The sequence below is a fragment of the Macaca thibetana genome, chromosome 15 (genome assembly GCF_024542745.1).
Source record: "Macaca thibetana thibetana isolate TM-01 chromosome 15, ASM2454274v1, whole genome shotgun sequence".
Classification (NCBI taxonomy): domain Eukaryota; kingdom Metazoa; phylum Chordata; class Mammalia; order Primates; family Cercopithecidae; genus Macaca; species Macaca thibetana.
In genome coordinates, this window is record NC_065592.1 from 61,546,056 (window position 1) to 61,558,624 (window position 12,569).

General features: G+C 40.7%; 2 protein-coding genes across 4 annotated transcripts in view; one reads left to right on the forward strand and one right to left on the reverse strand.

The window, feature by feature from the left end:
* HAUS6 (HAUS augmin like complex subunit 6) overlaps positions 1-8,320 on the forward strand; it is a 53,983-nt gene extending 45,663 nt beyond the window's left edge. For 2 of the 3 annotated variants that reach the window (XM_050761326.1, XM_050761327.1), the window contains 3 exons: positions 1,220-1,355; positions 2,443-3,483; positions 5,049-5,929. In XM_050761326.1, the coding sequence (XP_050617283.1) occupies positions 1,220-1,355; positions 2,443-3,483; positions 5,049-5,110 (1,239 nt within the window). In that variant the 3' untranslated portion in view covers positions 5,111-5,929. Of the gene's footprint in view, positions 1-1,219; positions 1,356-2,442; positions 3,484-5,048; positions 5,930-8,174 lie in introns of those variants that run through there. The other variant, XR_007719819.1, reaches the window with a different exon arrangement.
* Positions 8,321-10,450: 2,130 nt separating this feature from the next.
* Positions 10,451-12,237, reverse strand: RRAGA (Ras related GTP binding A). Its single transcript, XM_050761346.1, has one exon. It carries the CDS (start codon positions 11,815-11,817, stop codon positions 10,876-10,878), a length of 942 nt encoding a protein of 313 aa, XP_050617303.1. The 5' UTR covers positions 11,818-12,237; the 3' UTR covers positions 10,451-10,875.
* Positions 12,238-12,569: the final 332 nt, after the last annotated feature.

Consider the following 12,569-nt stretch of genomic DNA (forward strand, 5'->3'; position numbering starts at 1 on the left):
CCGGATCTCAGCTCACTGCAAGCTCCGCCTCCCGGGTTTACGCCATTCTCCTGCCTCAGCTTCCCGAGTAGCTTGGACTACAGGCGCCCGCCACCTCGCCCGGCTATTTTTTTGTATTTTTTAGTAGAGACGGGGTTTCACCGTGTTAGCCGGGATCGTCTCTCGATCTCCTGACCTCGTGATCCGCCCATCTCGGCCTCCCAAAGTGCTGGGATTACAGGCTTGAGCCATTGCGCCCGGCCTATTTTATTTTTTTAAGACGGAGTTTTGCACTTGTTGCCCAGGCTGGGGTGCAATGGCGCCATCTCGTCTCACCACAGCCTCCGCCTCCCGGGTTCAAGCGATTCTCCTGCCGCAGCCTACCAAGTAGCTGGAATTACAGGCATGCACCACCATGCCCAGCTCCTTTTGTATTTTTAGTAGAGATGGGGTTTCTCCGTGTTGGTCAGGTTGGTCTCGAACTCCTGACCTGAAGTGATCCACCTGTCTCAGCCTCCCAAAGTGCTGGGATTACAGGCGTGAGCCACCATGCCCGGCCTCTTGGGCCAATTTAATTATGGCTTCCAGAAGTTTATTTTTTAGTGATGTCGGGGGCAGAGTTTTTAATTTGCATGTTTTTTCTTTTTCAGTTTTATTGATACTTAATAGAGAGCACTATTTTGATATTGGATACGTTTCTGTTTTAGAATGTACCTATACTTTTTTCAGTAATTTAGATCTGATAATGAGGTTTCTGGTGAAGAGGTATGTTGTCAGAATGATTCTGTTTCTTAATAGAGGTGTTGCTGTGCAAATTGATTATAATTGAGAAGAGTCTGCTTCCTTTAAAACTAGTCATTTTAGTGAATACAGAGCTGGCAAGCTTACAGTTGTGGTGGACAGCAGCTTAGGTCACTGCAGAATTGGAACTGCCCCTAAATCTTCCCGGTGTAAAGGTTCTTATCTCTTCTCTCCTTTATAATGGGCTATCCATTTAAGATGAGGAAATACTTCAGTGTTGTTCATTTTACAGGATTGTACCTAGATGGTCTATACAGAGTTGTTTGGGAACTTCTTTGTTGTTTATTTTTTGTGTTGTCTGCAATGGGAGGGGCTGCTGACTGTGAAGTGCTTATTATCCTTATCAGGGGTTTTGTTGCATTCTACCAATGGGCTTGGTAATCTTTGCTTTACCAATGGGCTTGGTAATCTTTGCTTTAGTTTTTCTTTTCTGTTTTAGATTGCCAGAGCAGTTTCATCTGATTCACCACAACTCTCTGAAGGAAATGAAATAAAATTAGAGGAACTAATTGACTCTCTGGGTTCTAACCCCTTCTTAACAAGGAATCAGATTCCCCGAACTCCAGAAAACTTGAGTAAGTTAATAATGCTTTCTGTTACTCTCTTTTGTTTCTTTGACATAACCACTGTTAGAACCATGACCTGACAGATCTTTTTAGCTTAGTTGCCAATGGTTCTTTATTTATGCTGTTGTACTCGACATACTAAGTGTGGGCATTCTCACATAACAGTCTTTTAGCAGTATTTTGTGCCTTTAGTGTACTCAGTATATAGAGATATAAAATTTTGATAACATACAATTTTGTCTTTGTTGTTTACTTTGCTTTTATCTAGAAAGATCTTATTTGAGCATTTAAAAAAAAATCTCTTGCCTCCTGGTCTGACCTGTGATCCACGTATTTATAGAGTACATAGGCTGTGTTCTGCCAGTCATCAACCAGAAGCATTAGCCATAAACCATGTGTGCGGAGGTCTTTACCCCTCCCAAATGAGTCAAACTGCCCAATACCTTTTTTGCTATAACTTGTAATTTGTGTAGGCAAAGTTCTGATATTGGTGTCCTTAGGTAGGCACATCATCTTGGTTGAGTAACTAAATAATTTCTGTTCTGCTGCTGATATAATTCAGTTTGGACTGAGCCACAGCCTAGGTCAGCAAACTATAGCCTATGAACCAAATTTGGCCCCACCTTGTGTGTTTTTGTATATAAAATTATGTTGAACATAAGCATTTTCATTTGTTGACATTGTTTATGGCTACTTTCATGCTATCATGGCAGAGTTAAGTAGTTGACAGAATGGATGACCTGCAAAGCCTAAAATATTACTATCTGGTCCTTATAGAAAATGTTTGCCAAACTGTGGCTTAGATGGACAAGAAAAGGTCTTTTTAATACATGTAATTCATATGTGCTGCGTAAAAATTGATGCACATTTTAAGAACAACTCTCTTTCTATGTGTTTATTTGTGTGTGATCAGTTGGAGATGGGGTTCTTTGATGTTGGGATTGGTTACATTGTGGAGCCTTGTCATCCAACCAGTATATTTATGGAACACATACTGAGTCGAGCTTTATCTTCAGTGTTAGAAATAATATGATTCATTGCATGCTCTATGTTTGGGAATGTTAGTAAATTGTGTTTTTCTCCCCTTTAATTGTAGTAACTGAAATTAGGAGCTCATGGAGAAAAGCTATTGAAATGGAAGAAAACAGAACTGCAGAACCAACTAAAATGGATGCTGAACATAGAGAAGTATTGCCAGAATCATTACCTGTGTTGCACAGTCAAAGAGAATTTAGCATGGATGATTTTCTCTTAGAAACCACTGTGTCAGATTTTGGCCAGTCTCGTTCGACTGAAGAGAAAGTTGTTTCAGATTGCAAGTGTGTGCCTCAGAAACCTGTGCTGACCAGTCACATAGATGAACCACCAACACAAAGTCAGTCAGATTTGTTAAATAAGAAAGTAATTTGCAAGCAAGATTTGGAATGTTTAGCCTTCACCAAGCTTTCAGAAACTAGCCAAATGGAGACATTCTCCCCAGCTGTTGGCAATAGGATAGATGTGATGGGTGGCAGTGAAGAGGAGTTTATGAAAATATTGGACCACTTAGAAGTTTCTTGTAACAAACCTTCCACAAATAAAACTATGTTGTGGAACTCTTTTCAGCTATCAAGTGGAATTAGTTCTAAGAGTTTTAAAGATAATGATTTTGGCATATTACACGAAACTCTTCCGGAAGAAGTTGGTCACCTAAGTTTTAATAGTTCCAGTAGTTCAGAGGCCAATTTTAAACTGGAGCCAAATAGTCCTATGCATGGTGGCATTCTTCTAGAAAATGTTGTGGGAGGGAGACAGACTACTCCAGAATCAGACTTCAATATACAGGCTCTTCGCAGTAGATACGAGGCTCTGAAGAAATCTCTTTCCAAGAAAGGGGAAGAATCTTACCTCTCGAATTCCCAAACACCCGAAAGACACAAACCAGAATTGAGCCCTACTCCCCAAAATGTACAAACAGATGATGTGCTTAACTTTTTGGACACCCGTGATTTGCATACTGACCATACAAAGACATCTTTACCCATGTCCATCGGTGAAAGAAAACGGTCTCTTTCACCACTAATTAAGTTTTCTCCAGTGGAACAAAGATTGAGGACCACAATGTCATGTAGTCTTGGAGAACTACCTAATTTAAAAGGTAAGGTTTAACTAGACCTATGCATATTCACCTGTTGAAGTTTTCTCTCAACTTTTGATAAAACCAGTACACAATGGATGCTGCATGACCTTTATTGTTAATGTGCTCCTCCTTCCTTCATTTAGGTTGAGGGGAATGATCCCTCACTCTAAAGGTCCTTTCAGAATCTCTGTTTATGTATATGTAGTTACAATTGATTTGAGACAGGGGTGGGAAAAAAAGCCCCCCCAACCTGAAACTTACTGCTTTTATAATACAAATAACTGAAAAGTAGTTGTCATCAAAATCTTGCCCACTGGAAGGTGGTTTTTAAAAACTTGAGAAACCCAATTTTAAATATCATCACTGTAATGGTGTAGTATCTGGGAGTGGGGTGTAGAAATAAAAGAAGCCAGGTCAGTGTATTAGTTTCCTAGGGCTGCCATAACAAAGCACCATAAAGTGGGTGGCTTGGAACAGCAGAAATTTATTGTCTTTGAAGACAGTAAGTTCTAGAGGCTAGATGTCCAAAATCAAGGTGTTGACAGGGCCATGTTCCCTCTGAAGCCACTAGAAGAGGATCTTTCTTTGCCTCTTCTAGCCTCTGGTAGCACCAGGCATTCCTTGGCTTGTGGCAGTGTAATTCTAATCTTTGCCTCCATTGTCACATGGTATTCTTCCCTTGTGTGTGTATGTGTCTTATAAGGACACAGTCATATTAGCTACTTAAGAGGTCACCCTACTCCAGTACGACCTCATCTTACTTAGCTAATTGTATCTGTAATGACCATATTTCCAAATAAGGTCACATTCTGAGTTACTGGGGTTAGAACTTCAACGGGGTATTAATTCAGTTCATAACAGTTAATATTAATAATTATTGAAGCTAGGTGATGGATACATTGAGTTAATCATAGTTCTCATCAGTTTTGTATGTTTGAATGTTTTCCTCATAAAAGGTTAAAAAAATCGCTCTTGTAGCTCATTAGGAGAGATAAGGATCTGGTGATACAGATTCATTACTTATCACTCTGATTTGCCCATAATAGTTATACACTGACTGCTATATTGAAAAGTATTTGGCTGGGCACAGTGGCTCATGCCTGCAATCCCAGCACTTTGGGAGGCCTAGATGGGAGGATCACTTGAACCCAGGAGTTCGACACCAGCCTCAGCAACACAGGGAGACTATGTCTCTACAAAAAATTAAAAAATTAGCTGGGCATGTTGGCACATGCCTGTGGTCCGAGGTACGCAGGAGGCTGAGGTGGGAGGATTACTTAGGCCTGGGAGTTTGAGGCTGGAGTAAGCTGCCATCGCGCCACTGCACTCCAGCCTGGGTGACAGAGCAAGACCCTGTCACAGAAAAAAAAAAAAAAAAAAAAAAGAAGTATTCTAGGAGGAATGTATTGATCTCTGGAGAAAGAGAGTACTTTGGTGAGAATAATGATAATTTTATCATAATTGAGTATTTGCAAAACTATGAACTTTTTATCTCGACTAAAATTTGCTACTGCTTGGAATCTGTTCTATTTATTTTTCTTTGTAATGTTTGCTTATACTTTGTTTTAAAAATCAATTTGCAGAAGAAGACATTTTGAATAAGAGCCTTGATGCAAAAGAACCACCATCTGACTTGACAAGATGAAGACATACCTATTTAATATAACTATGATGCACTTAAATTGAAGCTATGCCACGGGATAGAAACTGAATTATAACTTAAATACATGTTGGAAGTGTAACACTGTTTTTCAAAGTTTTAAAAAAATTCCAAATGCCTTTTAGCCTTCTTTAATATTTTTAGGTAAGGAAAGTATGTTTGGATTTTTTCTCTTTGTAGGTATATGAGATTGAAATATGAAGTATTTGGAAAACAAACGTCAAGCAATGGGAAGCCATTTTGATTTCTTGAGTAATCTTGTAAGCATTAAGTGAATGACAAAGTAGTAGTGTAACTAATTTCTTATGTTATAACTTCAGTCAGTGAATATAAGGATGAGTAGTTTTTGTTGTATGTTCACTAAGTGGTTAATAGCCATTGAATATACTAATCTTTCATCGTAGAGAACTATACAACTTTTATTGTTTCTTTATGGAACATTCTGGCTGACCAGAAAAAGTGAGAAAAGTAGTACCTTGGGATGTGTAGTCAAGATGACAAATTTTAAGACTGGAAAAGCTCTAAACAAGCTTAATGATTATTCAAGTAGAATGATCCTGAGAAGTGATGTTTGGTGGAATAAAGTGCATGTGATGATTAAGTGAAGACTGGGGCAGAATGATTTAAAAAAAGGAAAAAGATGGAAGAAGATGAGTAGACACGTGTAAGGAACACTGTCAAACTATAAATCCATTTAGTGGGTTGTATAACATTTATATTTAGTCTAATTTAGACTTTGATAATTTAACTTAATCCTACTTTTATATTTTAACAAAAATATAAATTAAAATTTTCATTAGTCTGTTTTATTGTTGTTGGGTTATTTTGTACTCCCTGTTGAGAGAAAGGAACAAGGAACAACCATCAAAATTCCTCAGTCCCTACAGAATAGCCCCACAATAACTTGAGAAAACTGAACCTAGAGTTAAATAACTTGTCACACTTGTAGTCTCCTGCCTCACTCCTTCAGGTGCCCTGCCTAGAAAAAGACTTGGGTCTAGCATCCAAGTGAACACATACTATTGCCCTCTGTGAACCAGGAGGAATGGAACAGGCACTGGAAGGGTGATAGTACCTACAATACCCTTTGTAGTCCCCATCTCACAACCATCAAAATCTTGTCCACTAGCCCCCAAAAAACTGGCAAGGAAAGAAGGTGGAGGGGAAATTTATGGAAGTAGATGGCTTAATAGTTCATCTCTCTTCATTTATCTTGGACTGCCTTTCTCTAAGTTGTTTGTGCTGTCCCAGTGTGAAGACTCATCTTTTTGTGAGAAAAGACAAAATGAAGCACATGTAACTACCTTCTTTGCAATGGAAAAGGAGAAGAAAAAAATCTTCTAAGTTGCTGTTTTCTTTTATTAGTTAATAAAACAAATCAGGGACTATGCAGGTCTATGGGGAAACCTTTAGTCTGCTTTAAGAAAACTCAGTATCTGAAAATCTTAGCATGTAACGCTATCATATCAGCATCTGCAGAAGTGCCAAGGCCATTGCTAGACACTTAATGTGTATTATTTCATTTAATTATATTTTAAATGTGCGTCCCTAGTAATTCTTAAGCTCAAGAAAGAGTTTGAGAACTGCCGCTAGGAAATAGAGATTCACATTTAACCCTGTGGTACTTTTAAGAAGCAGGTATGTTGTTACATATAATCTTCGGTAGAGATTGTTAACTATCGATAGGGAAGCTCAAGTTCGCCACTCAAGTCTGAGAAACCCTTAATTACTGAGAATCAAATGAGTAGAATGTCTGTAGACATTTTGGATTTGTAAAAATCACGTTGTTGAGTTATACCTGTGATAGGCTGAAAGTTTTTGGCATTCTTTCCTGTTCTTCATATGCCAGTAACATAAACAAAAAATATCTCAGATCTGTCACTTTCTTCTCCTAAACCAAAGTGATTGCGGCTTTTTGCCTGCAGCCTTTTCCCTATCCAATATCTCCTGCATAGTTACCTTTTGATCTTAAGAACTGTGTTGATTGGGTCACTTCCTTGCCTAAAATTCCACTAATGGTTCATTGTTAATTCTAAAACAGAGTTCAAATTTAAAGGCATGTAAGTTCCCCTGTAGCAGATTTCTTCTATTCCCCCTTCCACTGTAATCTCCCTTTTTTTTTTACTGAAATGCTTCAGTGAGCATGGGTCTTTAGGGGTCTTGGTTTACAATTTTTCTGAAGCAGGAATACCTTGCCTTCCTCTACTGGTTTACCACAATTACAGCTCTCTTTTAAGCCTCAGAAAAAATGTCACTTCCACCTTGAAGTCTTAATCCACGCTTTTTATATCCATGTGCCTATTCCTTCTCTGAAATCTCCTATGGTATCTTAACTTTTTATTCATTTTATGTCCCACTAATTGATTTTATTATATATTTTTTATGGTTGCATGTGGTCTCTCTAGTTATAGCAATATATACATACATACATACATACATACACACCTATGTAAATGTGTGTCGGGAGTATGTATTCACACACAGATACCCCAAGGCCATGTGTCATCTTTATCAATTGTTTAAGTTTTGCAATTGTTTAGTTTGCCTCCTATATCATGGAATAAATGGTAAAGAGGGCTAATTCATTACTGTAAGTGGATTTCTCATTACATTCATATCGGACATTATATAGAATGTACTGTTTTGTTCACTGTTTGTAAGATACAAAGGTGTATAAACTGACTTCTACATCAGCTTGAAACCTGAGATAATGTTAAAATGTTCTAGTTATTTTAAATGTTTAAAGAGAACCACCATATAATGTTGCTAAACATGAAAAATGTCATCAAGTGGAATAAAGAATAGCTGAAGTTAACAATTGGGGGAAATTGAACTGAAAACAAAAATACGAGTATTTTGAAACCTTTTCTTTACCATGAGTCTCTTGACTATGAAGTCAAATTTATCTAAAGGAAAAACAGGAATTCTGGAGATCTGTGTAAAAGCAGACTATTATCTTCCTACTGTGAGTGTACTAAAATTAAAATATGTTTAATGACGTTTTCCTCAATGTAGAAGTATTGAAGTAAATGTTTCTTTTATGTTGCAGATACATAGTTGCTCTAGAGATCACCTTTTTCTTTAGGCACCGTGAATAGCAAGTCCGCATCCTAAGTTGAAAATATTTGAGAATCCTCTATGGGAGTCTTTGTAAATATTTTAAATACTGTTGTTTTCAATAAATATTTTATACTATCTGGCTCTGGAATTTCCTGTATAATATCAAAAAGAACTATGCCCCTGCAAACCTTAAGATGATCACATATAAAGGTATATTAATAACCTGATCAACACATTTGAGAGGTTCAGTGATTCAGGTAAACATGTTTTGTTACTTCCATTTTAATTACTAGATTTACTGTACGTAGTATTTTAAAATGAATTTTTAAAGTAATATCTATACTGTCACTTTTCTCATATGGAGTCTTTACACTAATGTATTGCCAATGGCCCTAATTAGGTAATTTTTATAAATTACACCTGAATAGCTTCTTACTCTTCATAAGTAGTGTCATCCACATCTGCTGCTAGAAAGGGTTTAATAAATATTAAATAATTTTATAAAGCCTTAGAAATTCTAAAGCCCTATCACTTATATATACTGTCCATACAAAGATAGCACCTCGGGTGTAAAATGAGAGGCTTAGAGTTGATCACAGGTCTCTTGGCTCTAAAATACTTAGCTTTCTTTTCAAACAATTCATAAGGCAGCTATTGCTGGAACTGGAATGGGACATTTTAGATCTGTTTGCCCATTTTACTACACATTGCCAATCCAAATTAGGAACCTCAAAATCCTTTCTTAAAAGTAGGTGATCCAAGAATCTGGTTCAGTATTATCCAATTTCCAGAGAAATGCAAATGGGAAAGTGATCTTGCCCAAAACGAGTGAAACCCTATTCCTTGAGGAAGGTCACTTAGCTTCCTGGGCTTCAGCTTACTCAGTATGTAAATTCGGAATTATATGAAGGAATAATACACATTTAAAAAGCTAAGACCCATCAGTGCTGATCTGTGCAAGTTATAAGAACAAAAAAATTGCCGTGTGCAGTGGCTTATGACTGTAATCTCAGCACTTTGGGAGGCTGAGATGGGCGGATCACTTGAGGTTAGTAGTTCGAGACCAGCCTGGCCAACGTGGTGAAACCCCCATCTCTACTAAAAAATACCAAAAATTAGCTGGGCGTGGTGGTGCACGCCTGTAGTCCCAGCTACTTGGGAGGCTGAGGCACGAAAATGGCTTGAACCTGGGAGGCGGAGGTTGCAGTGAGATCACGCCATTGCACTCCAGCCTGGGCAAAAGAGCGAGACTCGTCTCAAAGAAACAACAACAACAACAAAATAAAAAGCTATGACTCACGGTTAACTTTTCAATGGAAGTAATGGGGTGTAATGATGAGGAGAGTCAGTAGTCAGATTGCCTGGGTTTAGCTGTATGAGCTTAATAAGGTCATAGCAATTTGCTCATCTGTTAAAATAGCGATCAAAGTAACCTACCACATAGGTTGTGAGGATTCAGTAAGATAAATGCACACGTGCTTAAGAACACCTGACATTTAGTAAGGGATCAAATATTCAAATAGGTTTCACATCCAGTAAATTGGGGAAGAATGGCTCAGTAGATGGTAATGGTAGTTAACACAGGACGCTATGCGCGCTATGCGCTAGGCACCGTTCCTAAATACCATGTTGAATTTAATCCTTTTAAACATCCTTTCAAGTGGTTTTTTTTTTTTTTTTTGCTGTTTTTGAGATAGGGTCTTGCTTTGTCACCCAAGCTGGAGGGCAGTGACACAATTATACCTCACTGCAACCTCTACCTCCTGGACTCAAGCAATCCTCTTTTCTCAGCCTCCCAAGTAGCTAGGACTGTAGGCACCCACCACTATGCCTAGTTAATGAAAAAAAATTTTTTTTTTGTAGAGACAGGGTCTCACTATGTTGCCCAGGCCGGTCTTGAACTCCTGGTCTCAGGTGATCCTCCCACTCAGCCTTCCAAAGTGCTAGAATTACAGGTGTGAGCCACCACACCTGGCTATAAAGTAGTATTCTGACCCACATTTTACCAATGAAGGAACAAGTGTAGTGAAATTAAGTACTTGCTCATGTTCACAGAGCTAGTAAGTGAAGGGACCAGAATACTAACTCAAGTGGTCTAGCTTGAGTCCATAGCATAAGCACTTCTACAGCTGTTACCAAACATCACTAAAATGCTGGGGGCTAAACTCACAGAATCAAATTTGCCAGTCAAGCAATACTTGTGGGCAGTCAGAATCTTTAGATTTACATATTAAGCACTTTCGAGTTATTTCAAATAAGGCCATGTTTTAAATTGCTAACACGTTTATTCAGGAATGAAGCCAAGAAGAATTTATAAATGCATTTTAATACCTTACTGATAAAATAGTAACATTCCATCTTTGCAATCTGATACGGAATACAGGAGATACTGGTAAAGGCTTTGATGTGCATATCTATTATAACCAGGTAATGAGAACACACACGAACCACCTACTTTAGTGTTACATCATACCAACTTCTCAGAAAGGCCAGCTTCAAAGCTCTACTGGGTAGCCGAGTAAATAGCGTCCAATGTTTAAAGACTGGGGAGCCGGGGAGAAAGATGAAAGGAGTAAGCAGCACACACTTCAAAGCCCACTTTTAAGCACACGACATTATGAATATTAAAAATAAAGGATGCAAACAAAAAAAGGCAATTCAGCATTTTCAGAAAGAGCATTTGGCAATATTCAACGCATAAGAAGACTGTGCTTGGGGCCATCCACTCTCTCCAGCTTCTCAAAGTGTTTCCGGGCATTGCGAATGTTGATCAGAGTGGCCGCAGAAGGGATCGACGGGTCTGACATGACCACCATCACGTACGTGTTTGAGGTGAAGATGTCGATGAAAGCAGCGAAGTTGGAATTCCTAACTTCCATGCTCTGGAAGGAAGCGGCCAATTTACTGCAGCTCAGCTTGAACTGTTTGATGATGTTGCTGATCTTCTCAAACCGGTGGACGTCGCGCTGCTCTTTGCACTGGTAGTGGGAAATAACCAAGAACGTGGCTCTTTCGAACAGCAGAACTTCATCGGCCTCAATGATTTGGGCAAAATTCCTGAGGTTCATCTCCAGCTGCTGAACGTTGGGAATCAGCTGGTAGACGATGCTGGACCAGGCTTTGTAGAGCGTCTCATCCCAGATGGACGTTCGAAAACAAGCACACTCCAGCGGGCGAGACAGACGCCTCAGGTCTTCCTCTCGCTCTTTAAAAATCAGGTCGCGCTGATCCTCCTGAACCAGATCCATTTTGTGCACCAGGCAGAAGATTTTGGCGTCGGGAGAGTTCTGGAGGATGGCCTCCAGACACGACTGGTAATAATGCATGTCCTTTTCCAGTTCGCGGCTCTCCACGTCAAACACGTAAATCAAAACTTCCACGTTACGGAAAATATTGTCTCGCTGGCTGGTGAAGTAATTTTCCATGAAGGTGTCCTGACCGCCACAGTCCCACAGGTTCAGCACCAGGTTCCCCAGGAATCGGACGTGGGAGTGCTCCACGTCAATGGTGGCCCCCAGGCGCCGGGTGTCGCGAGCAATATAATTGGCGAAGATAATCGACCTCATGCTGGTCTTCCCCGACCCGCTCTTCCCCATCAGCAGCACCTTTTTCTTCATGGCTGTATTTGGCATCACCCGCCGGGGCCGCCGCGGACTGGGCCTGAGGGCGCGGCCTACACGCAGCGCCGAGGGAGGGGTCGGGGGCTGCCGGAGACTCGCAGGCGGTGCCTCGCTCCGCTCCGCCGCGCAGCTGGGCAGGCAGGAGAGGCGAGAGCGCGAACCCGGGGCTGGAGAGGCCGCAGCGGGGCTGGCTCTTCCTCAGAAGGGAGCGCCTGCGGCTGTCGGTAGCAACGGCTTGGGAGATGCGCTTGCCTTCCGGAGAGGGAACCGCTGCGTCCCCGCCACCACCCACTTCCGGCGGCGATCTCGCGAGAGCTCCGTCGCTCCGCCGTTCCTGCCCGACGAGCTTTGAAAAGCTGCTACTCTAATGAAACCCAACTCGGGCAGCGTGAGCCCTAAGATGGAAGGGAAGCCCAAGGACTGCGGTCTTTTGTTCTGTTGCAGCTGGGTTTGCGGTTGCTAGGGGTACGTGTATGGTTGGCAGGGGGAAATGCTGCCCTCTGGTGGCCAAAAAAAGCCCCACCCACCACCACTACCGCAACTGGCTTTAGGAGCGAGGTGTGCTGGGCGGGTTTCCGCAGGGGCAGCCGACTGATGAAGTGGAGGGAAAGCCTAACTTCCCAGTCCGCTTAGGCCTCCCCAGGTTCCCTGGCCCAGTGAGTACAGGGGCAGGGCAGATGGAGAATGTGCAGATGCGGAAAGTGAGACTTAGACAAGTTAAGCGATTGCCCACCGCTGCGCAGCTAGACGATAGCGAGTCCCTC